The sequence below is a fragment of the Pogoniulus pusillus genome, unplaced genomic scaffold, assembly GCF_015220805.1.
Source record: "Pogoniulus pusillus isolate bPogPus1 unplaced genomic scaffold, bPogPus1.pri scaffold_230_arrow_ctg1, whole genome shotgun sequence".
NCBI classification, from domain to species: Eukaryota; Metazoa; Chordata; class Aves; order Piciformes; family Lybiidae; genus Pogoniulus; species Pogoniulus pusillus.
Window position 1 is genome coordinate 1 of NW_026974656.1, and position 23447 is coordinate 23447.

The following is a 23447-nucleotide window of genomic DNA, read 5'->3' on the forward strand; positions in this document are numbered from 1 at the left end:
TCCAGATATGCCACAGCTAAGTCACCTCAACAACCCTTCACCATGGCACAGCCCCTTCCACCCGTGCCACAGTGGGTGCCCTCTCAGCCCACAGTGGGTCCCTTCTCCACCCATGCCACAGTGGGTGCCCTCTCAGCCCACAGTGGGTCCCTTCTCTACCCATGCCACAGTGGGTGCCCTCTCAGCCCACAGTGAGTCCCTTCTCCACCCATGCCACAGTGGGTGCCCTCTCAGCCCACAGTGGGTCCCTTCTCTACCCATGCCACAGTGGGTGCCCTCTCAGCCCACAGTGGGTCCCTTCTCCACCCATGCCACAGTGGGTGCCCTCTCAGCCCACATTGGGTCCCTTCTCCACCCATGCCACAGTGGGTGCCCACAGAGCCTCTTGTACCCATCTGTTGCAGCCTCACCCACCCCACCCGTGTCACAGCAGGTCCCACCACAGCCCCTCTCACCCTTGCCAATGGGGAGGTCCCCCTGCAGCCCACTCCACCCACGACACAGTGAACCTCCTGCAGCCCCTTCCACCCACTGCTCGACTGGGTCCCCACGCAGCCCACTCCACCCTTGGCAGGGTGGGTGCCCCCCACCACCCGTGTCACAGTGGGTGCCCCTTCATCCCTCTCCACCTGTGACACACATCCCCCTCCAGCCCTGCCCAGCATCCCCCCACATCCCACTCCTGACCTGCTCATTGTCCCCCCACATCCCACTCCTGACCTGCTCATTGTCCCCCCACATCCCCCTCCTGTCCCTACCCAGCATCCCCCCACTCCCCTCCCATCCCTGCCCAGTGTCCCCCCACATGCCACTCCATCCCCACCCAGTGTCCCCCCCCACGCCCTACTCCATCCCTGCCCAGTGTCCTGTCACCCCCCCGCCCTCCATCCCTACCCAGTGCCCCCCCACATCCCACTCCTGACCTGATCATTGTCCCCCCCACTCCCCTCCTGTCCCTACTCGGTGTCCCCCCATACCCCCCTCCATCCCTGCCCAGTGTCCCCCCACACTCCACTCCTGACCTGCTCATTGTCCCCCCACTCCCTTCCTGTCCCTGCCCAGTGTCCCCCTAGACCCTCCTCCACCCCTACCCAGTGCCCCCCCCACATCCCACTCCAGACCTGCCCCCACTCCCTTCCCATCCCTGCCCAGTGTCCCCCCACACCCCTCTCCATCCATACCCAGTGCCCCCCACTCCCCTTCCATCCCAACCCAGTGTCCCCCACTCCCCTCTCCATCCATACCCAGTGCCCCCCACACCCCTCTCCATCCATACCCAGTGCCCCCCACTCCCCTCTCCATCCATACCCAGTGCCCCCCACTCCCCTTCCATCCCAACCCAGTGTCCCCCCACACCCCTCTCCATCCATACCCAGTGCCCCCCACTCCCCTCCCATCCCAATCCAGTGTCCCCCCACACCCCTCTCCATCCATACCCAGTGCCCCCCACTCCCCTCCCATCCCAACCCAGTGTCCCCCCACTCCCCTCCCATCCCAACCCAGTGTCCCCCCACTCCCCTCTCCATCCATACCCAGTGCCCCCCCACTCCCCTCTCCATCCCAACCCAGTGTCCCCCCCACTCCCCTCTCCATCCATACCCAGTGTCCCCCACTCCCCTCCCATCCCAACCCAGTGTCCCCCCACTCCCCTCCCATCCCAACCCAGTGTCCCCCCACTCCCCTCTCCATCCATACCCAGTGCCCCCCACTCCCCTCCCATCCCAACCCAGTGTCCCCCCACTCCCCTCTCCATCCATACCCAGTGCCCCCCACTCCCCTCCCATCCCAACCCAGTGTCCCCCCACTCCCCTCTCCATCCATACCCAGTGTCCCCCCACTCCCCTCTCCATCCATACCCAGTGTCCCCCACTCCCCTCCCATCCCAACCCAGTGCCCCCCACTCCCCTCTCCATCCCAACCCAGTGTCCCCCCACTCCCCTCTCCATCCATACCCAGTGTCCCCCCACTCCTCTCCCATCCCAACCCAGTGTCCCCCCACTCCCCTCTCCATCCATACCCAGTGCCCCCCACACCCCTCTCCATCCATACCCAGTGCCCCCCACTCCCCTCTCCATCCCAACCCAGTGTCCCCCCACTCCCCTCTCCATCCATACCCAGTGTCCCCCCACTCCTCTCCCATCCCAACCCAGTGTCCCCCCACTCCCCTCTCCATCCATACCCAGTGCCCCCCACTCCCCTCTCCATCCATACCCAGTGCCCCCCACTCACCTCTCCATCCATACCCAGTGCCCCCCACTCCCCTCCCGTCCCAACCCAGTGTCCCCCCACACCCCCCTCTATCCCTGCTCATTGTCACCCCACTCCCCTCCTGTCCCTACCCAGTGTCCCCCCACATCCCCACCCAGTGTCCCCCCACACTCCACTCCTGACCTGCTCATTGTCCCCCCACTCCCTTCCCCTCCCTACCCACTGCCCCCCCCCACATCCCCCTCCATCCTTGCCCACTTCCCCCCCACTCCCCTCCCATCTCTACCCCCCCTCCCCTTCCCCCCCTCCCCACCATCCCCTCCCCTCCCGCTTCCAACTCTCCCTCCCTAGCCCGCCGGTACCCGGGGGCTGTATGTACGCGCGTCGCGGGTGGGTGGGTGGGGGGGGGGGGGGGGGGGATGCGCTCGTTGCGCGTGTGCCTTGCGTGGCGGCACCGTCCACGGCGAGACTACATCCCCCAGCAAGCCGCGGGCCGGGGCAGGCTCCCGCTGCGCCCAGCCGCCTTCAAACAAAAGAGTTTTCCCCCCGCGGGGCTCTCCGCGCCCTGCCGCCCCCCGTACGCCCTGCCGGCGGCTGCGAGCCGGGGGCGGAGGAGGAGGAGGAGGAGGAGGAGGAGGAGGAGGCGGCGGCGGCGGCTGCGAGGGGACCCCGACGGGCTGGAAGTGCTTGGGCGAAGGAGCTCTCGGGTTACGGAGAGAAAGGGGCTTGGCCAGGCGGAGGGGAGGTGGGCGGAGGGTCCTTTTTTTCCCCCCCCACCCCCCCCCCTTCTCCTCTTTCTCTGTTTCTCTTCCTTTTGCCTTTTTTTTTTTTTTCCTTCTCTTTTATCATTTTTTAGCCTTTTTTAAATTATTATTATTAGTGTTTTTTTTTTTCTTAAAAGCCTTCCCCCTCCTTTTTCCTCCTCCTCCTCCTCCTCCTCCTCCTCCTCCTCCTCCTCCTCCTCCTCCTCCTTCTCTTTCTCCCTTTCTCCCTCCCCAGCTCTTTGTGTGTGTGTGTGCGAGGGACACACACACACCCCCCCCACACCCCTCCCCGTTCCACGCACACCCCTAACTCCCCTCCTCTCGCTCTCACACTCACACACACACACACACACACACACACCCCGCCACCCACCCACCCACAACCTCCTCCTCCTCCTCCTCTCACTCCTAACCCCCCCACCCCCCTCCCCAACCAACCACCACCACCCAACCCCCCTCGCAAGTCTTTGTTAGCCATGCCTAGCCTGGTAGTACCAGGGATAATGGAAAGGAACGGCGGTTTCGGCGATTTAGGCTGTTTCGGTGGGAGCGGCAAAGACAGAGCGCTGCTGGAGGATGACCGGGCGCTGCAGCTCGCCCTGGATCAGCTCTGTTTGCTAGGGCTAGGCGAGCCTTCCTCCTCCTCCTCCTCCTCCGCCGTGGTGCTGGTAGAGGACAGCAACAACAACAACAATAACCCACCGCCGCCGCCGCCGCCGCCGCCGCCGCCTCCACCGCAGCAGCAGCAGCAGCAGCAGCAGCAGCAGCAACCTCCGCCGCCGCCGCCGCCGCCTCCACCGCCGCCGCAGCAGCAGCAACAGCAGCAACAGCAACAGCAGCAGCAACAGCAACAGCAGCAACAGCAACAGCAGCCGCAGCCTCCACCACCTCCACCGGCCCCGAAGGGTTCGTCGGTTGCCAGCGCCGGAGCGGCGGAACCGAAGTTGTGCGCTTTGTACAAAGAGGCCGAGCTGAGGCTGAAGAGCAGCTCCAACACTACCGAGTGCGTCCCGGTGCCCAGCTCCGAGCACGTGGCCGAGATCGTGGGACGGCAAGGTGAGCACCGGAGAGGAACCGCTCCCTACATCCCCCCTCCCCCGCCACCTCCACCCTCTCCATCACACCGCCTACGGCCGTCGCGTCTCACCCCGGGGCGCCGGTTCCCGGTTCAGCGCCTACCCCACCCCCCCTCCATCCTCTTCTTCCTCACTCGCAACACCCGACCCGCCGCTTCTCTCGGGCCCCGTTTCCTTTCTCCCGCCGTCCGTCCGTCCGGTTCCCTTCCCTCCAGAAACTTCCCCCATCCCCATCGCCTCCGCCGTCTCCCCGCCGCATCCCCGGGGCCGGGAGGGCTGGGACCGCCCCGGCAACTTCCCCCCGCGGCTCGCCCCTTCGCCGCTCCCTCCCTTTTCTCCCTCCTGCCATTGTTCGGGGCACCGACCGGCTCTGCCCTACCGGGGACAAAGCCAAAGGGGGCAGCCTCCGGTCCTTGTCCGGGACTCCCGGAGCTGGGGGAAAGGGAGAGAGAGAGAGAATCGATTGGATTTTTGGGGTTCGGTGCGGGGGGGAATCTATAGGAATGCGTTGCGTGGGGTCGGTTTGTCTGCACCGGAGCTCCCCGAGCCCCGGTGTGGTTTCCCTCCCGGTTGATGCCCGAGAACGGTGCCGGTGCCGTCGGACGAAGGGATAAAAAAAAATCAAAGGGCAAAGGAAGCTGCTGGGGGGCAAGAAGGGAAAGGAAGGAACGAGGCTGGCTGCGGGGTTCAGTCCGGTCCCGGTTCCCCCAGCCCCGGCCGGTAGAGAGAAATCCTCTTTGTTGGGTTCGGTGGAGCCGAGGGGGTGTGGTTGGAGCGGGGGCCGGGCGAGCTGGTCGGGCACAGCCCCGCTGCCAGCTCCGGCTGAATGCAACTTCAACTCCTTCTGCGAGCGTGGGGCTGGCGAGCGGGCATCCTCCACGCACACACCCCCCCCACACCCACCCACACCCCGGGGTGGGTACCCCTCGGAGAGGTCAATCCCCCTGGAGAGGGCACTCCCTAGAACGGGGACACTTCGAGTGGGTACTCTCCGGAGCAGATGTCCCTTCAGTAGGCATCCCCAGAGTGGGTACCCCGCAGCGGGCACCTCGCTAGAGTGGGCACCTCCAGAGTGGGTACCCCTGGAGCAGGCACCTTGGGGAAGTCTCCCGTGGAGTATGCACCCCGGAGAAGGGTACCCTTAGGGTGATCATCTCTGGAACAGACACCTTGGAGCAGTCACCTCCAGGACAGACATCCTCGGGTGGGCAACCCTCAAAGCGGTCACCTTCCTGGAGGGCGACACCCGTGGAGAGGTCACTCTGAACCGGGCACCTCAGAGCAGCTCCCCTTGGGATGTGCACCCTTAGAGCCAAGCACCTCAGAGCAGAGTGTCCCCCCCCCTCAGGGTGGGCAATGTTGGGGACCTCAGAGCAATCACACCCCCCCCCCCCCTCCTCCTCCTCTTCCTCCCCCTCCCCAGAGTGGGGCACCCAAGGGTGGGCACTCAGTTGTCCCGCGTGTCCTCAGCCACGCTGCCACCACAGGGATGCTTTTGTTCTCCCTCCCAGCTCTGTCGGGAGCGAGGTGGAAGGGAGGGAGGGCTTAAAATACATATATCTATCTATACACACACACCACACCCACTCTTAAGTCACCCCTTGCCCACCCCCACACTCGTGGGTGTGGGGGGGGGTGGGGTGCTTTGGGAAGTGGGGGGGGGGGGGGGAGGTGAGAAGCTTTGCCCTGCCCTGGCATCGCCGGGAAGTTTTGTGTTGCTTAAAGAGGGGGAGAGGATTTGGGGGGGGCGGGGGGAGGGGAACCCCAGACCCTAATCATGGTGGCGTGGCTGAGGGTGGAGGGGGGCTGGGGATGGACTTTTCTCCCTGCCCCCCCGCCCCCCCCCCCCCCAACTTCTTCTCCCAGCCAAGTAACTTGATGCAAGTGTGAGGGGCAGAGGCTGCGGCTCCACATCCAGATGCTTCCTCTAGGATTGGGGAGGGGAGGAGGAGGAAGGGGGTGGGGGGAAGGAATTGGAATGGCATAGCAAGAGCGGAGGGCTTGGCACTTGGCACCTCGGTGTTCCGAAGAAGAAGGGATGTGCCCGGAGGCTGTGATGGGCACGGGAAGAGAGGTGGAGGGAGGAGGAGGAGGAGGAGGAGGAGGAGAATGAGGAGGAGGAGGAGGAGGAGGAGAGGGATGGGGCTGGCTTAATGGCTGTGCATCCCTGGGCTGGAGCCTGTTCTGGGAACAATGGGGCCTCTGGTGGCACAGCTCTGCTCCCACCAGCCAAGCCAGGAGCTGCTGATGCTGGGCTGGCAAGGGGGCACTCGGTGGGCTGCTCTCTGTGCAGTGTATGTGCGACCCCCCCCACGTCCCCCCCCCCCCATCAAAACTCGGGGTGCCTGCGGTGATAGGGAACGCCTCTTGCTCTCCTTTCCTTGCCCTCCCCCCCCCCCCCCCCCCCACCTCCACGCTTTGGGATGGTGATTCCAGCGCTGGGGAAGTTCGGGAAGGGACGGAGATGGGAAAGGAAAAGGGGGTGGGGGGGGGTGTTGAGGGGGGGGGGTGTGAAGGTATGGACGAGGAGATGCCAACAGCCCTTGGGGGTCCCACCAGCTTTGATGCTTCCTCCACCGCCGCGAACGGAGCGCGGTCGGAACCGGCAGGGGCTGTGCAGCAGCCCTGCGCCGGCGGCTGGGAGGCGGGGAGGGGGGGGGGGGGGGGGGGGGGAGAATCAGGCCCCCTTTGTTCCAGAAAGTTGGAAAAGAGGAAGGATTTGGCAGGCAGAACGGAGGGAAAAACCCTCCTGGATCTCTTCCTGCATCTCCTCTCTGCCCCAAACTCTCGGCAACGAGTCGGGGTTGGGGGTGGGGGGTAGGGGTGTGGGGGGTGTGCGTCTGTGACCGGAGCCATGGAAAGGGATGTGGAGACCTGGATGATGGGGGGGGGGGGGGGGGGGAGGGGAGGGAAGTAGGGAGGTCGTTTTCCACCATTTTTTAGCCCGTGTGATTCCCGATGCTTTCCCACAACTGGGAGATGCCAACTGGGCAGGGAGGAGGTTGGTGAGGTGGCCCCTGGCAAGGGTCAGTGAGTGCTGGGCCCCCCCCTCCCCCCCCATCTCGGGTGGGCTAAATCCTGTGCTGCTGGAAGCTGGGATTGCTTCAGCAGAGGCTTCCCAGCTCCCTGCTCCAGCTGGAATTGTGGCCCCCAAGCTCTGGCATTCCTCTAGGAATGTCTCCAGGAGGTTGGCTGAGGCTGGCAGGTGAGGTCTGGGTCTGCTCTCAGGTGGAGCTGGGGGCAGGCTGCCCTGGGATGGGCAAGTCCTGTGCTGCTGAGGATGCCTGAGCAAGGGGGAAGTCAGAAACTGCAGATTGTCCCCCCCCCCGAGTGATCCTGCTGCTGTCCCCCCCCGAGTGATCCTGCTGCTGTCCCCCCCCGAGTGATCCTACTGCTGTCCCCCCCTGGGTAATCCTGCTGCTGTCCCCCCCTGAGTGATCCTGCTGCTGTCCCCCCCTGGGTGATCCTGCTGCTGTCCCCCCCTGGGTAATCCTGCTGCTGTCCCCCCCCCGAGTGATCCTGCTGCTGTCCCCCCCTGGGTAATCCTGCTGCTGTCCCCCCCTGGGTAATCCTGCTGCTGTCCCCCCCCGAGTGATCCTGCTGCTGTCCCCCCCCCGAGTGATCCTACTGCTGTCCCCCCCTGAGTGATCCTGCTCTTGTCCCACCCCTGGGTGATCCTGCTGCTGTCACCCTCTTGGTGATCTTGCTGCTGTCACCCTCTTGGTGCTCCTGCTGCTGTCCCCTCTTGGTGCTCCTGCTGCTGTCCCCCCCTGGGTAATCCTGCTGCTGTCCCCCCCTGGGTAATCCTGCTGCTGTCCCCCCCTGAGTGATCCTGCTGCTGTCCCCTCTTGGTGCTCCTGCTGCTGTCACCCCCCTGAGTGCTCCTGCTGCTGTCCCTCCCTGAGTGCTCCTGCTGCTGTCCCTCTCTCGGTGCTCCTGCTGCTGTCCCCTCTTGGTGCTCCTGCTGCTGTCCCCCCCGGGTGCTCCTGCTGCTGTCCCCCTCTCGGTGCTCCTGCTGCTGTCCCCCTCTCGGTGCTCCTGCTGCTGTCCCCCCCTGGGTGCCCTGCCCCACGGGGCTGGTGGTTTTCTGCGGGGTGCTGAACATCTTGGAAGTGAAAAAGGGAGAGAGGGGAAAGTGACAGCAACCCAAAAACCACTTCAGGGCTTTAAGTGGTGCCAGGGTTGAGCTTTGCCTTGAAGTTGGCATTTTCTGATCCCAGAGGACCAGGCTGCTCCTTCCTGTTAAGATTCCAATCTCACCTTTCAAAGTGAACCTTCCTGACCCATCCTTATGGAAGAGGCCTGGATCTAGCCAAGAAGATGGGGGGGGGGACACGACTCTTTTTGTCCCCCCTCTCCCCATGTGCCTGCTGCTAGGAGATTTCCACCTGCTGCCAGGGCCACCTATGAGCATCTCCTCAGGTTCCAACCCCAGACATTTTGCTCGGGGGGGGCTCACGTTTGAATCGTGGTGGAGGGAGGGAGTGGGGGGGGAGGTGTAGCTCTGCTTTGCAAGGAGTAGATGCTGCAGGAGCTCAACCTGTGCCTGGCAGCTGCCTGTGTTCCCCGGGAACCGGTAACGTGCCCCGGCGGAGCCAATCGCGCCTTGGAAGCGGCGCCGGAGTTGGCGCCGGTGCCGCTTTCTGCGCTGCCTTCCAGCGGTGCCTCCTCCGGTGCCCGCTGGCCAGATGGGACAGGAGGATATGGTTCGGTGGGGGGGGGATGAGGTGGAGGAGGAGGAGACTCTCTGGGAGTCTATTTGGAAGAGCTGCTGGGAGTTGCTTCTCTCTCGGTGGTGCCCCAGGCGCCGGCGGGGGAGAGTTGAGTGGCTGCTGCGATGTGCCAAGGACAGCGCTGGAAGCGACGGGAGAGGAAAGGTGTGGGGGCAGTGAAGATCCTTTTGAGTGGCATTTGTGACCTCCTCGGCCATGGCTGGGGCAAGGACTTGCCCTTCCCCGGCTAGGAGTGGAGCCATGACCTCCACATGCACCTCCTCCCGCTGCTGCATCTCAGCTTCCTGCAGACCCTTCCCTGCGCCCTCCCCTCGACGTGTGTGGAACTACCACCAGGCTGAGCTTGGCTGGCTGCACCCCTCGGCAGGTGCCCTGGCGCTGTGGTCCTCGGTTCTGGGGCCTGCTTGGTGGCAGTGGGGTGCTCGGTGGCACCTCTCTTGCCACCTGCCAGCTCTTGGTGCCAGCATCTTCCCTGCGGGACTGCTGCTGGAGCTGCACGACTCAGCTTGCCAAGGGTGCAGGGATGAAGCACTCAAGTGGTTTGCAGGGGGTGTGTGGGCAGCTGGTGTGGCACAGGGGGGTTTGTGGGCAGCTGGTGTGGCACAGAGGGGGTTTGTGGGCAGCTGGTGGGGCACCAAGAATCTCCAGAGGAGGAGGAGAAGGTTCAGGTTCTTCCAACCTCAAGGGTGCAGAGAGGTGGTGGTGGGAAGAGTGGAGAGTGGCTACAGGCTGTGAAGTTAGAGAGGAGCAGAAGTCCTCAGCGGCTGAGGTGCCCATCCAGGTGGGCACCCTGGAAGCTGGTGGAGATCAGCTTGATGGAGAAGTGCGTTTGGCTTCTGTGCCAGCTGCTCCTAGTGCCCAACTGGGAGCTGCTGTCAGGTGGAGCCAGGGAAGAGGCTGCTGGACTCCCGACTGGGGCACGTTTCAGGCTAGATCTTGGGCTGTGCTCAGCGATCCTTTGTGTGCCTGGTGCCTGGAGGGAGGAGGAGGAGGAGGTGTGGAGGAGACAGCAAAAGGGTTCAGCTCCACTTCCCGCGGGCTGCAAGCGCGGCAGCGCTGGCCGCATGCCCCCAGCAGGTGCCGTGCTCCGACGGTGGTAGCTGGCAGCATCCATTGTCACCTGTACCCACGCACCCCCTTTGATGAAGCATCTCCCCAGCCTGTGCTGCCGACAGGACTGAGCTGATGGCAGTGAGGAGCTCCGCTGGGGATTGCTCTTCCGTGTGGGTCGAGGCGAAGTTAAACAACGAGAGGGCTCCTTCCTTCCCCGACCCCACTCCTTCCCCCTTCCCCGACCCCACTCCTTCCCCCTTCCCCGACCCCACTCCTTCCCCCTTCTCCGACCCCACTCCTCTCCTTCCCCTTCCCCAACTCCACTCCTTCCTCCTTTCCCTTCCCCACTCCTTCCTCCTTTCCCTTCCCCACTCCTTCCCCCTTTCCCTTCCCCACTCCTTCCTCCTTTCCCTTCCCCACTCCTTCCTCCTTTCCCTTCCCCACTCCTTCCCCTTCCCCGACCCCACTCCTTTCCTTCCCCAACCCCACTCCTTCCACCTTTCCCTTCCCCATCCTTTCCCTTCCCCACTTCTTTCCTTCCCCCTTCCCCAACCCCACTCCTTCCCCCTTTCCCTTCCCCACCCTTTCCCTTCCCCACTTCTTTCCTTCCCCCTTCCTCAACCCCACTCCTTCCCCCTTCCCCGACCCCACTCCTTCCCCCTTTCCCTTCCCCACTCCTTTCCTTCCCCGACCCCACTCCTTCCCCCTTTCCCTTCCCCACTCCTTCCCTGACCCCACTCCTTCCCCCTTTCCCTTCCCCACTCCTTCCCTGACCCCACTCCTTCCCCCTTTCCCTTCCCCACTCCTTCCCTGACCCCACTCCTTCCCCCTTTCACTTCCCCACTCCTTCCCCCTTTCCCTTCCCCACTCCTTCCCTTCCCCACTCCTTCCCCTTCCCCGACCCCACTCCTCTCCTTTCCCTTCCCCGACCCCACTCCTTCCCCCTCTCTCCCCCCCCCACTCAGGTGATTGGGCTCTTTGTGTAGCTCCAAACGCTTCCAGCGGTTAAAAATAGGTCCGAGGGAGCCTTTTCCATTGAGGAAGTCTGGAAGACTGCAGCTCCCCCACCCACCATGTGGAGGAGGTGGATGGATGCACACAGCAGCCGGCGAGCAGCGAAGGGGTGGTGGTGGTGTGGGGGGGGGGGGGTCAGAGCCCTCTGAGGTCTGTTTGCTTCGGTTAAAGCATAGCAGCCGAACCCCAAACCTTCCTTCTAGCTGATGTGGCAGCGAGAAACGAGCCGGGAAGGGAGGGAGGGAGGAAGGGAGAGAGGGAAGGAAGGAAGGAAGGAAGGAAGGAAGGAAGGAAGGAAGGAAGGAAGGAAGGAAGGAAGGAAGGAAGGAAGGAAGGAAGGAAGGAAGGAAGGAAGGAAGGAAGGAAGGAAGGAAGGAAGGAAGGAAGGAAGGAAGAGAAGGAGAAATGGCAGTTGGCGTCCGAATGGTTGCGAGGGGTCGTAGCTGAATCCTCCTGGATTTAACCAGCAGGGGAAAAGGGTTTGGGGGTGGAGGGGAGAGGAGAAGAAAGAAAAGTGCGGCACAGGCTCGACTTGGTGCGGTTGGAAGTGGAAAGGTGGTGGGAGGAGAAGGGTCGAGGAGCGAGGGGAAGGGGTCTGGGAGTGGAGGGAGCCGGAGGAAGGAGAGAGGGAGAGAGACAAAGAGATTTGCTTCCTAGGGAAGACACAGGCAGGCTGCGCGCATCGGCTCCGGTGGCTGCCTGCCTGCCTCCCTGCCTGCCTCCCTGCCTGCCTTCTGCCTGCCTCCTGCCTGCCTCCTGCCTGCCTCCTGCCTGCCTCCCTGCCTGCCTCCCTCCCTGCCTCCCTGCCTGCCTCTCTGCCTGCCTCCTGCCTGCCTCTGCCTGCCTTCTGCCTGCCTCCTGCCTGCCTCTCTGCCTGCCTCTCTGCCTGCCTCCCTGCCTGCCTCCCTGCCTGCCTCCTGCCTGCCTCCCTGCTTGCCTCCCTGCCTGCCTCCCTGCCTGCCTCCTGCCTGCCTCCCTGCTTGCCTCCCTGCCTGCCTCCCGCCTGCCTCCCTGCCTGCCTCCCTGCCTGCCTCCTGCCTGCCTCCTGCCTTCCTCCTGCCTTCCTCCTGCCTTCCTCCTGCCTGCCTCCTGCCTGCCTCCTGCCTTCCTCCTGCCTTCCTCCTGCCTGCCTCCTGCCTGCCTCCTGCCTGCCTCCTGCCTTCCTCCTGCCTGCCTGCCTCCTGCCTGCCTCCCTCCCTCCCTGCCTGCCTCCCTGCCTGCCTCCTGCCTGCCTCCCTGCCTGCCTCCCTCCCTCCCTGCCTGCCTCCTGCCTGCCTCCTGCCTACCTCCCTCCCTGCCTCCCTCCCTCCCTGCCTGCCTCCTGCCTGCCTGCCTCCCTCCCTCCCTGCCTGCCTCCTGCCTGCCTCCCTCCCTCCCTGCCTGCCTCCCTGCCTGCCTCCCTCCCTCCCTGCCTGCCTCCTGCCTGCCTCCTGCCTGCCTCCCTGCCTGCCTCCCTCCCTCCCTCCCTGCCGCCGCCGCCGCTCTGACCGAGTGAACCGCAGCGCAGCCGGCCGGAATCTAGGGCAGTGGGAAAGAGCCACGACGGTGCCCGCCGGGGGCGAGGGGGGGGGCGGCCCTCGGGTTCCTGCCTTTGTCTTGCCAGCCTCATCCTCCTGCCTCGCCTCTTGCCCGCCTCGCTTTTATCCCCCCCCCCCCCCAGCCCCCCAACCCCCCAACCCCCCAACCCCCTGCTCCGCCCGCAGCGCTCAGCTCCCGATGGGTGCCCACGCCGGTGCCACGCAGGGAGGGTGGTAGTGGGGGGTGGGAAGAGGGCAGCATGGGGCACACCCACCCCCCCACCCCCCCCCCCGGTGCGTTGCGATGCTGCTGGACCCCGTGGAAGCTTGGCCCTGGGGTACCGAGGGGGGGGGGGGGGGGGGGGTTTGCCCGGCCGCGGGTGCCAACTTTCTGTGCCAAAGGATTGTCGGGGGGCATCGTGGGGTGGAGGGCATCGTGGGGTGGGGGGCATCGTGGGGGTGAGGCTGCTTTTGGGTCGTCAGGCTTTGGAGTTTGGGGACCTTCGTGGCCTTCTTTTGGGGGGGGGGGGTTTGCCTTTTCCTCAGCGTTTTGCCCCTTTTGTGAGGCTTCTTTTGACCTTTTTTGGGGGGGTTTGTCCTTGGTTTGGGTGTTTCATCCTTTTTTGGGGGTGCTTTGTGCTTTTTGGGGGTGCTTTGTGCTTCTTGGGGGTGCTTTGTGCTTTTTTGGGGGTGCTTTGTGCTTCTTGGGGGTGCTTTGTGCTTTTTGGGGGTGCTTTGTGCTTTTTTGGGGTGCTTTGTGCTTTTTGGGGGTGCTTTGTGCTTCTTGGGGGTGCTTTGTGCTTCTTGGGGGTGCTTTGGGCTTTTTTGGGGGTGCTTTGGGCTTTTTGGGGTGCTTTGTGCTTCTTGGGGGTGCTTTGTGCTTTTTGGGGGTGCTTTGGGCTTTTTGGGGATGCTTTGTGCTTTTTGGGGGTGCTTTGGGCTTTTTAGGGGATGCTTTGTGCTTTTTGGGGGTGCTTTGTGCTTTTTGGGGGTGCTTTGTGCTTCTTGGGGGTGCTTTGTGCTTTTTGGGGGTGTTTTGTGCTTTTTGGGGCTGCTTTGTGCTTCTTGGGGGTGCTTTGTGCTCCTTGGGGGTGCTTTGTGCTTTTTGGGGGTGCTTTGGGCTTTTTTGGGGGTGCTTTGTGCTTCTTGGGGGTGCTTTGTGCTTCTTGGGGGTGCTTTGGGCTTTTTGGGGGTGCTTTGTGCTTCTTGGGGGTGCTTTGGGCTTTTTGGGGGTGCTTTGGGCTTCTTGGGGGTGCTTTGTGCTTTTTGGGGCTGCTTTGTGCTTTTTGGGGGTGCTTTGTGCTTTTTGGGGCTGCTTTGGGCTTTTTGGGGGTGCTTTGTGCTTTTTTGGGGGTGCTTTGTGCTTTTTGGGGCTGCTTTGGGCTTTTTGGGGGTGCTTTGTGCTTTTTGGGGCTGCTTTGTGCTTTTTGGGGGTGCTTTGGGCTTTTTGGGGGTGCTTTGTGCTTTTTGGGGCTGCTTTGTGCTTTTTGGGGCTGCTTTGGGCTTTTTGGGGGTGCTTTGTGCTTTTTGGGGGATGCTTTCCTCTTTTTGAGGATGCTTTGCCCTTTTTTTGGCTACTTCGCCCTTTTTTTGGGTCTACTTTGCCTTTTGGGGGTCACTTTGCCCCTTTTTGGGGCTACTTTGCCCTTTTTGAGGCTGCTTTGCATTTTTGGGGACTACTTTGCCCTATTTTGAGTTTCTTTGCCCTTTTTTTGGTCTACTTTGCCCTTTTTTTGGTCTACTTTGCCCTTTTTTTGGTCTACTTTGCCTTTTTGGGGACCACTTTGGCCTATTTTGGGTTTCTTTGCTCTTTTTTGGGGCTACTTTGCCCTTTTTTGGGGCTACTTTGCCCTTTTTTGGGGCTACTTTGCCCTTTTTTTGGGTCCACTTTGCCCTTTTTTGGGTCTACTTTGCCCTTTTTGAAGCTGCTTTGCCTTTTTGGGGACCACTTTGCCCCTTTTTGGGTGTTTTGCCTTTTTTGGGGGGGCTTTTGCCTTTTGGGTGCTTTTTGTTGCCTTTCAGGTGCTTTTTATTGCATTTTCTGTTGGGTTGTTGTCTTTTGGGTGCTTTTTGTTGCCTTTTGGGTGCTTTTTGTTGCCTTTTCTATTAGTTTGATGCTTTTCAGGTGCTTTTTGTTGCCTTTTGGGGGCCTTTTGTTACCTTTTTGTTGGTTTGTTGCCTTTCAGGTGCTTTGTGTTGCCTTTCAGGTGCTTCTTGCTGCTTTCTGGGTGCCTTTTCTTACCTTTTTGTTGCTTGTGTTGCCTTTTGGGTGCTTTTTGTTGCCTTTTCTGTTGGTTTGTTGCCATTTGGATGCTTCTTGTTGCCTTTCAGGTGCTTCTTGTTGCCTTTTGGATGCTTCTTGTTGCCTTTCAGGTGCTTTTTGTTGCCTTTTGGTGTTTGTGTTGCCTTTCAGATGCTTTTGCTTGCCTTTTTTGGTTGGCTTATTGCCCCTTGGGTGCTCTCTGTTGCCCCTTGGGTGCTCTCTGTTGCCCTTTGGGTGCTCTCTGTTTCCCTTTGGGTGCTCTCTGTTGTGTTTTAGGTCCTCTCTGTTGTGTTTTAGGTCCTCTCTGTTGCCTTTCCCCCAACAACTCCCAGTGCCAGCTGCAGAACCTCCAACCTGCTGCACTCAGAGGAGCTGTCTGCACCTTCCCTTGGCTCATGGGGGGTGGGTGTCTGGGTGGTGGCAGTGCCAACTTGTTGTGCCCCCTCCCTTCTGGTGAACACAACTTCCAGCAGCAGTGCAATGAAACCCTCAAGGCCAAGGGGGTTCAGGCTGTGGCTCTGGGTCCTTTGCTGTGCTTTGGTTGAGGGGGGGGGGAGGGGAGGTGCTTTTGCCACCACTTCCATCATGTTTTTGGGGTCTTCTTACCCCAAGGACACTCAGGAGGCTTTGTTTTGTGGTGTTCTCTGGGTGCCTCTTTGAAGGTGACTTTCACCTTCTCATGCCCCAACCTTAGGAGAGATGTTTGAGGCTTTTGGGTTGGTTTTAAGATCCTCTTTCCTTTGGTGACTTCTCACAGAGGAAATCATTTACCCTTTAGGCTCTTTCCTACCACACCAGCAGAGTCTAAATGGTCTTGAGTGTGGGTTTGGGGCTGGGGGGGAGAGAAGGTTTAGAGGTCACATTTCTGCCAGCAGAGGATAAAGGTGGATGGGAAGAGGGAAAGGTTCCTGCAGCTGGGTGGAGGCAATGCCAAGCACCAATGCAGGCTGGGCAGTGCCAGCCCTGAGCAGAGGCACTTGGGGGTGCTGGGGGAGCAGAAGCTCAGCAGGAGCCAGCAGTGAGCACTGCAGCCCAGAGAGCAGCCAGAGCCTGGGCTGCAGCAGCAGCAGTGTGGGCAGCAGGGCCAGGGAGGGGATTCTGCCCTCTGCTGAGACCCCACCTGGAGTCCTGCCTCCAGCTCTGGAGCCCCTGGGTCAAGAGGGCTGTGGAGATGCTGGAGAGTGTCCAGAGCAGGGCCAGGAGGATGCTGAGAGGCTGCAGCAGCTCTGCTGTGAGCACAGCCTGGAAGAGTTGGGGCTGTGCAGGCTGGAGCAGAGGAGGCTCCCAGGGGACCTTCTTGTGGCCTGCCAGGACCTGAAGGGGGCTACAAGAAAGCTGGGGAGGGACTTTGGAGGCTGTGAGGGAGTGGCAGGAGTGGGGGGGATGGAGCAGAGCTGGAGGTGAGGAGGAAGTTGTTGAGCAGGAGAGTGGTGAGAGCCTGGCAGGGGCTGCCCAGGGAGGTGGTTGAGGCTCCATGGCTGGAGGTGTTTAATGCCAGGCTGGGTGAGGCTGTGGGCAGCCTGCTCTAGGGTAGGATGCCCCTGCCCTTGTCAGGGGAGGTTGGCACTGACTGCTCCTTGTGCTCCCTTCCAACCTTGACTGATTCTATGACTCTAAGTTCTCCCCAAACCATCCAGGCCATGCCTGGGGGGAGGCAAATTCCACTCGGTGGGCAAAGAAAACCTCTCTCAAAGCTCCTCCCTGGAGGTGTTCAGGGTCAGGTCTGGGTGGGCACTTGAGCACCTTGGGCTGCTTGGAGGTGTGCCAGGGTCAGGGGTTGGATCTTTAAGGTCCCTTCCAACCCATTCTAGAGGGGGGAGGGGAACCAAATCCCAACGTGGAGGACACAATTCCTTGGGAGGCAGCAAGTGGCACAGGGATGCTCCTGGTCTGGGTGGGCACTTGAGCAGCTTGGGCTGGTTGGAGGTGTGCCAGGCTCAGGGGTTGGATCTTTAAGGTCCCTTCCAACCCAACCCACTCTAGGGGGTGGAAGAGGAACCAAATCCCAACGTGGAGGACACAATTCCTTGGGAGGCAGCAAGTGGCACAGGGATGCTCCAGGTCTGGGTGGGCACTTGAGCAGCTTGGGCTGGTTGGAGGTGTGCCAGGCTCAGGGGTTGGATCTTTAAGGTCCCTTCCAACCCATTCTAGAGGGGGGAGGGGAACCAAATCCCAACGTGGAGGACACAATTCTTTGGGAGGCAGCAAGTGGGACAGGGATGCACATCCCCCACCTGGCTGAGGATGCCTCAGGGGTGGCTCAGGTCTCTCTTCCCCCTGTGCCAAACGCGGCTGGGGTGGGTTGGGTGGCTCAGGCTGCCTTTAGCTGCTGGCAAGGGTAGGGGGGAGGGGGTTTGGGGGGGGGTGGGGGTTGGGCTGTTGGAAGTTGGTTGGAGTTAGTCTGGGAATTTCCAGCGCTGTCTGAGAGCTGCTCAGAGAGATTTGGGCCACTGGGACCTGCTGCTGCTGCTGGAGCTGCTCTCATTACCCGGGGTGGGGGGTAGGGGTGTGGGGGGGTTTATTTCTCTCTGGGCTTTTAAGCACAGGATCCTCCATCTGTCCATCTCGGCAAAGCTGCCTTGGCTGTCTGCAGGCCTGCCAGGAGATCCTCCCCTCCCTTCCTCCCTCCTCCTCCTCCTCCCCCTGCTTCTCACACCACGACTGCACCATGCGTCCTTTTGTCCGTTCCTGGATCCTCCCTTCCCCACCCCCCCCCTAGCCCTGCTCTCGCCATGCTCTCTGCTTGCCCAGCTCCCTTTTGCCATGTTGGGAGGTGGGGGGGGGCGTGAGGGGCGGGGGAGGTCTTTCCGTCTCCTCCACACCCCTGATCCCCTCACCCTCATCGTGTGTCCCCCCCCCGCCCTCCTCCGTCGGAGGGATCCCAGCAATCCCCTCCCTTTTCCCCCCCCCTCCTCACCCCCTTTCCCCCTCTCCCCATCCCCTTTTCCCCCCTCCCCATCCCCTTTCCCTCCTCCCCACTCCCTTTCCCCCCCTCCCCACCCCCTTTCCTCTCTCCCCATCCCTTTTCCCCCCTCCCCATCCCCTTTCCCCCCCTCCCCATCCCATTTCCCCCCTCCCCACCCCCTTTCCCCCCTCCCAGCCGGCAGCTGCTGTAACTGGCTCAGCTTTGCCCTGCTTCCTGTGGCTTCCTTGCCCACCGTTGCCTTCCATCTGGCCCCAGCGTGGTGCCCTCGGCTCCTTTGTCACCATTCTGCTCTCCTGACCCTTCTCAGTCTCCTCCTTGATTGTCTCCCGGGCTCAGATCCCTCTCCCCCCCCCCCCCCCCCCCCAGTCATTGTCCCAGGGCTTAGCAAAGCCTCGCCCTGACTAATGCCTACCTGAGGTCCTTTTGAAGTCCTTTTTGGGGTCCATTTGAGGTCTTTTTAAGGTCCTCTCGAGGTCGTTTAGCAAATGAGAGCAAAGATGGGAGGCAGGACCCAGGTCACTGAAGCTCCTCCAGGCTGGGAGGAGGCAGTGGAGTCCTTCCCAGGGTAGCTGCTTGCTGCTAACAGCCCCTGGGGGGGGTGATGGCAGCTTGGGTCCTCTTCCCACGATGGAATCTCCATCTCTGGGATGAGTGGAGCTGGGAAATGTCTTGCCAGGGATAGGGCAGGGAGAGCAGATCCTGCCCTGGAGCAGGGTTGGGGGGAGCAGAGGTGATCATCCCAAGGTGTTCTTAGCAGCAGAGCACTGCAGGTGGGGTCCTGGCAGGACATGGAAGGGCTGAAGCAGGGCTAGAGAAGGGCAAGGAAGGTGGAGGAGAGGGCTGGGGAGGAGCAGCAGTGTTCCAAGATGGAATCTCCATCTCTGGGATGAGTGGAGCTGGGCAATGTCTTGCCAGGGATAGAGCAGGGAGAGCAGATCCTGCCCTGGAGCAAGGCTGGGGGGAGGCAGAGTTGATTCCTTCTTGGGCTGAGCCTTCACTTGGTGCAGTTCTGCTCCACAGCTGCACTGTGCCTTGGGCCACAAAGTCTCCTCCATGGAGATTCCAAAGGAATTCCTGATTATCCCAAAGTGCTCTTAGCAGCAGAGCACTGCAGGTGGGGTCCTGAGTCCTGGCAGGACATGGAAGGGCTGGAGCAGGGTCAGAGAAGGGCAAGGAAGGTGGAGGAGAGGGCTGGGGAGGAGCAGCAGTGTTCCAAGATGGAATCTCCACCTCTGGGATGAGTGGAGCAGGGAAATATCTTGCCAGGGATAGGGCAGGGAGAGCAGATCCTGCCCTGGAGCAGGGTTGGAGGAGCAGAGGTGATCACCCCAAGGTGTTCTTAGCAGCAGAGCACTGCAGGTGGGGTCCTGGCAGGACATGGAAGGGCTGAAGCAGGGCTAGAGAAGGGCAAGGAAGGTGGAGGAGAGGGCTGGGGAGGAGCAGCAGTGTTCCAAGATGGAATCTCCATCTCTGGGATGAGTGGAGCTGGGAAATGTCTTGCCAGGGATAGGGCAGGGAGAGCAGATCCTGCCCTGGAGCAAGGCTGGGGGGAGGCAGAGTTGATTCCTCCTTGGGCTGAGCCTTCACTTGGTGCAGTTCTGCTCCACAGCTGCACTGTGCCTGGGGCCACAAAGTCTCCTCCACGGAGATTCCAAAGGAATTCCTGATCATCCCAAGGTGTTCTTAGCAGCAGAGCACTGCAGGTGGGGTCCTGAGTCCTGGCAGGACATGGAAGGGCTGAAGCAGGGTCAGAGAAGGGCAAGGAAGGTGGAGGAGAGGGCTGGGGAGGAGCAGCAGTGTTCCAAGATGGAATCTCCATCTCTGGGATGAGTGGAGCAGGGAAATGTCTTGCCAGGGATAGGGCAGGGAGAGCAGATCCTGCCCTGGAGCAGGGTTGGGGGGAGCAGAGGTGATCACCCCAAGGTGTTCTTAGCAGCAGAGCACTGCAGGTGGGGTCCTGGCAGGACATGGAAGGGCTGGAGCAGGGTCAGAGAAGGGCAAGGAAGGTAGGGAAGGGTTTGGAAGAGAGCTGGGGAGGAGCAGCTGAGGGAGCTGGGGGTGGTGAGGCTGAAGAAGAGGAGGCTGAGGAGAGGCCCTCTGGGTCTCTACAGCTCCCTGAGAGGAGGCTGCAGCCAGGTGGGGGTTGGGCTCTTCTCCCTGGCCTCAGGTGATAGGAGGAGTGGAAATGGCCTCAGGTTGCCCCAGGGGAGGTTCAAGTTGGCCACGAGGAACAATTTCTGGCTTGCAAGAGTGGGTAGGGATTGGCCCCAAGCTGCCCAGGGAGGTGGTGGAGTGCCCAGCCCTGGAGGGGTCTCTCAGAGCTGTGGTGCTGAGGGCCATGGGTTGGTGGTGCTGGGTTAAGGTTTGGACTTCAGGCTCCTGAAGTTCTCTTCCAGCTTGATCTGGTTGATGAGTCCATGGCTGCAGGAGACCTCTGTGAGTCTGTCCTTGGTGAGGTTGGGGAGTCCTTGGTGAGGTGAAGGAGTCCTTGGTGAGGTTGGGGAGTCCTTGGTGAGGTGAGGGAGTCCTTGGTGAGGTTGGGGAGTCCTTGATGGGGTTGGGGAGTCCTTGGTGAGGTTGGGGAGTCCTTGATGGGGTTGGGGAGTCCTTGGTGAGGTTGGGGAGTCCTTGATGGGGTTGGGGAGTCCTTGGTGAGGTGAGGGAGTCCTTGATGGGGTTGGGGAGTCCTTGGTGAGGTTGGGGAGTCCTTGGTGAGGTGAGGGAGTCCTTGATGGGGTTGGGGAGTCCAGGGTGAGGTTGGGGAGTCCTTGGTGAGGTGAAGGAGTCCTTGATGGGGTTGGGGAGTCCTTGGTGAGGTTGGAAAGTCCTTGACAAGGTGAGAGAGTCCTTGGAAAGGTTGGGGAGTCCTTGGTGAGGTTGGGGAGTCCAGGATGAGGTTGGGGAGTCCTTGGTGAGGTCAGGGAATCCTTGGTGGGGTGAGAGAGTCCAGGGTGAGGTCAGGGAGTCCTTGGTGAGGTTGGAAAGTCCTTGGCAAGGTGAAGGAGTCCTTGGTGAAGTTGGGGAGTCCTTGGAAAGGTTGGAAAGTCCTTGGTGAGGTGAAGGATGAGGTTGGGGAGTCCTTGGTGAGGTCAGGGAGTCCTTGGTGGGGTTGGGGAGTCCTTGGTGAGGTGAAGGAGTCCTTGGTGAGGTTGGGGAGTCCTTGGTGAGCTGAGGGAGTCCTGATGAGCTGAGGGAGTCCATGGTGAGGTTGGGGAGTCCTTGGTGAGGTTGGAAAGTCCTTGGTGAGGTGAAGGAGTCCTTGGTGAGGTCGTAGAGAACTTGTTGAGGTTGGGGACTCGTTGGTGAGATGAGGGAGTCCATGGGGAGCTCAGAGGCTCCGCAGTGGCCTCCACCTGAGCGGACCAGCTGAGGGGAGGACCTCTCTGGGCATAGCAAGGAGGGGGCACTCCTCCCCCTGGCATCCCTCCTGCCAGGCTCTGCAGGGAAGGGAACCTCCCCCTGGCATCCCTCCTGCCAGGCTCTGCAGGGAAGGGAACCTCACCCTGGCATTCCTCCTGCCAGGCTCTGCAGGGAAGGGAACCTCCTCCTCATTTTGAGTTCCAGCCTCTGTAAGGAAGGGAACCTCACCCTGGCATCCCTCCTGCCAGGCTCTGTAAGGAAGGGAACCTCACCCTGGCATCCCTCCTGCCAGGCTCTGTAAGGAAGGGAACCTCACCCTGGCATCCCTCCTGCCAGGCTCTGTAAGGAAGGGAACCTTCCCCTGGCATCCCTCCTGCCAGGCTCTGTAAGGAAGGGAACCTCCCCCTGGCACGCAGGGGAGGGAACCTTCTCTAACCTCTCTGCCCTCCGTTTCTCCTCTCTCCCTCCCTCCCTCCTTCTTCCCTCTCCCCCCTTCCCCTCCAAGGCTGCAAGATCCAAGCCCTGCATGCCAAGACCAACACCTACACGAGGGGAGGACCTCTCTGGGCATAGCAAGGAGGGGGCACCCCTCCCCCTTGGCATTCCTCCTGCCGGGCAGTGCCCTCGGCAGGCGTTGTGTGTGCGCCCACGTTGCAGGGACCCTCTCTAACCTCTCTGCCCTCCTTTTCTCCTCTCCCTCTCCCTCTCCCTCTCCCTCTCCAAGGCTGCAAGATCCAAGCCCTGCGTGCCAAGACCAACACCTACACGAGGGGAGGACCTCTCTGGGCATAGCAAGGAGGGGGCACACCTCCCCCTGGCATTCCTCCTGCCAGGCTCTGCAGGGAAGGGAACCTCCCCCTGGCATTCCTCCTGCCAGGCTCTGTAAGGAAGGGAACCTCACCCTGGCATTCCTTCTGCCAGGCTCTGCAGGGAAGGGAACCTCACCCTGGCATTCCTTCTGCCAGGCTCTGCAGGGAAGGGAACCTCACCCTGGCATTCCTCCTGCCAGGCTCTGTAAGGAAGGGAACCTCACCCTGGCATTCCTCCTGCCAGGCTCTGTAAGGAAGGGAACCTCACCCTGGCATTCCTTCTGCCAGGCTCTGCAGGGAAGGGAACCTCACCCTGGCATTCCTCCTGCCAGGCTCTGCAGGGAAGGGAACCTCACCCTGGCATTCCTCCTGCCAGGCTCTGCAGGGAAGGGAACCTCACCCTGGCATTCCTCCTGCCAGGCAGTGCCCTCGGCAGGCGTTGTGTGTGCGCCCACCTTGCGGGGACCCTCTCTAACCTCTCTGCCCTCCTTTTCTCCTCTCTCCCTCTCCAAGGCTGCAAGATCAAAGCCCTGCGTGCCAAGACCAACACCTACATCAAGACGCCGGTGCGGGGCGAGGAGCCTGTGTTCATGGTGACAGGCAGGAGGGAGGACGTGGCCATGGCTCGCCGGGAGATCATCTCTGCCGCCGAACACTTCTCCATGATCAGAGCCTCCCGCAACAAAGCTGGCACCACCTTTGGCAGCGCCCCTGCTTTGCCAGGCCAAGTCACCATCCGGGTGCGGGTCCCTTACCGTGTGGTCGGCTTAGTGGTGGGACCCAAAGGTGCTACCATCAAAAGGATCCAGCAGCAAACCAACACCTACATCATCACCCCCAGCCGCGATCGGGATCCCGTCTTTGAGATCACCGGAGCCCCTGGCAACGTGGAGAGGGCTCGGGAGGAGATCGAGACTCACATCGCCGTGAGGACGGGCAAGATCCTGGAGTACAACAACGAGAACGATTTCCTCTCCTCCAGCAGCCCCGATTCTGCCCTGGAGAATCGTTACTCGGAGGCTTGGAGGGTTCATCCCCCGGCGCCGGGATGCAAACCTCTCTCCACCTTCCGTCAGAACAGCCTGGGCTGCATCGGCGACTGCTCCGTCGAGCCTGTCTACGAGACCCCCAGGCTCAACGACCAAAACGACTTCAACTACGGTTACCTCTTCCCTAACTACGGCGTCAATAAGCAAGATCTTTACTACGGCGTGCCGGAATCCGGGGCGCCTATGTGGGCAGGGCAGGAGAACACCAATCCGGTCTCGGTGCTCTTCTCCAAGCAGCAAAGATCCGGCAGCGCCGGAGCCGTTCACCCCAACTCGCATCGGTCGCCGTCTTCATCCATCCAAGACCCTTCCAACCTTTCCGGGCTTCCCAGGAGGTGTCAGGGGGAAGCTCTCCAAGGGTTTTCCAAGCTGGGAAGCGGCGGTGGAGGAGGAGGTGGAGGTGGAGGAGGAGGTGGAGGTGGAGGTGGAGGAGGTGGAGGAGGAGGAGGAGGCGGCGGCGGCGCCGTCGTGCGGACGTCGGTGTCCGGTAGCCGTGAGTGTATGGTGTGCTTCGAGAGCGAGGTGACGGCGGCGCTGGTGCCCTGTGGGCACAACCTCTTCTGCATGGAGTGCGCCGTGAGGATCTGTGAGAGGACTGACCCCGAGTGCCCTGTGTGCCACGCTGCAGCCACTCAGGCCATTAGGATATTTTCCTGAAGAGTAGGGAATTTTGGA

At 61.7% G+C, this 23447-nt stretch overlaps 1 protein-coding gene across 1 annotated transcript; it reads left to right on the forward strand.

Annotated features, from left to right (window-relative positions):
* Nucleotides 1-3291: 3291 nt before the first annotated feature.
* On the forward strand, nucleotides 3292-23447 carry MEX3A (mex-3 RNA binding family member A). Its single transcript, XM_064141282.1, has 2 exons — nucleotides 3292-4028; nucleotides 22237-23447. Exons 1-2 carry the CDS (start codon nucleotides 3449-3451, stop codon nucleotides 23427-23429), a joined length of 1773 nt encoding a protein of 590 aa, XP_063997352.1. The 5' UTR covers nucleotides 3292-3448; the 3' UTR covers nucleotides 23430-23447.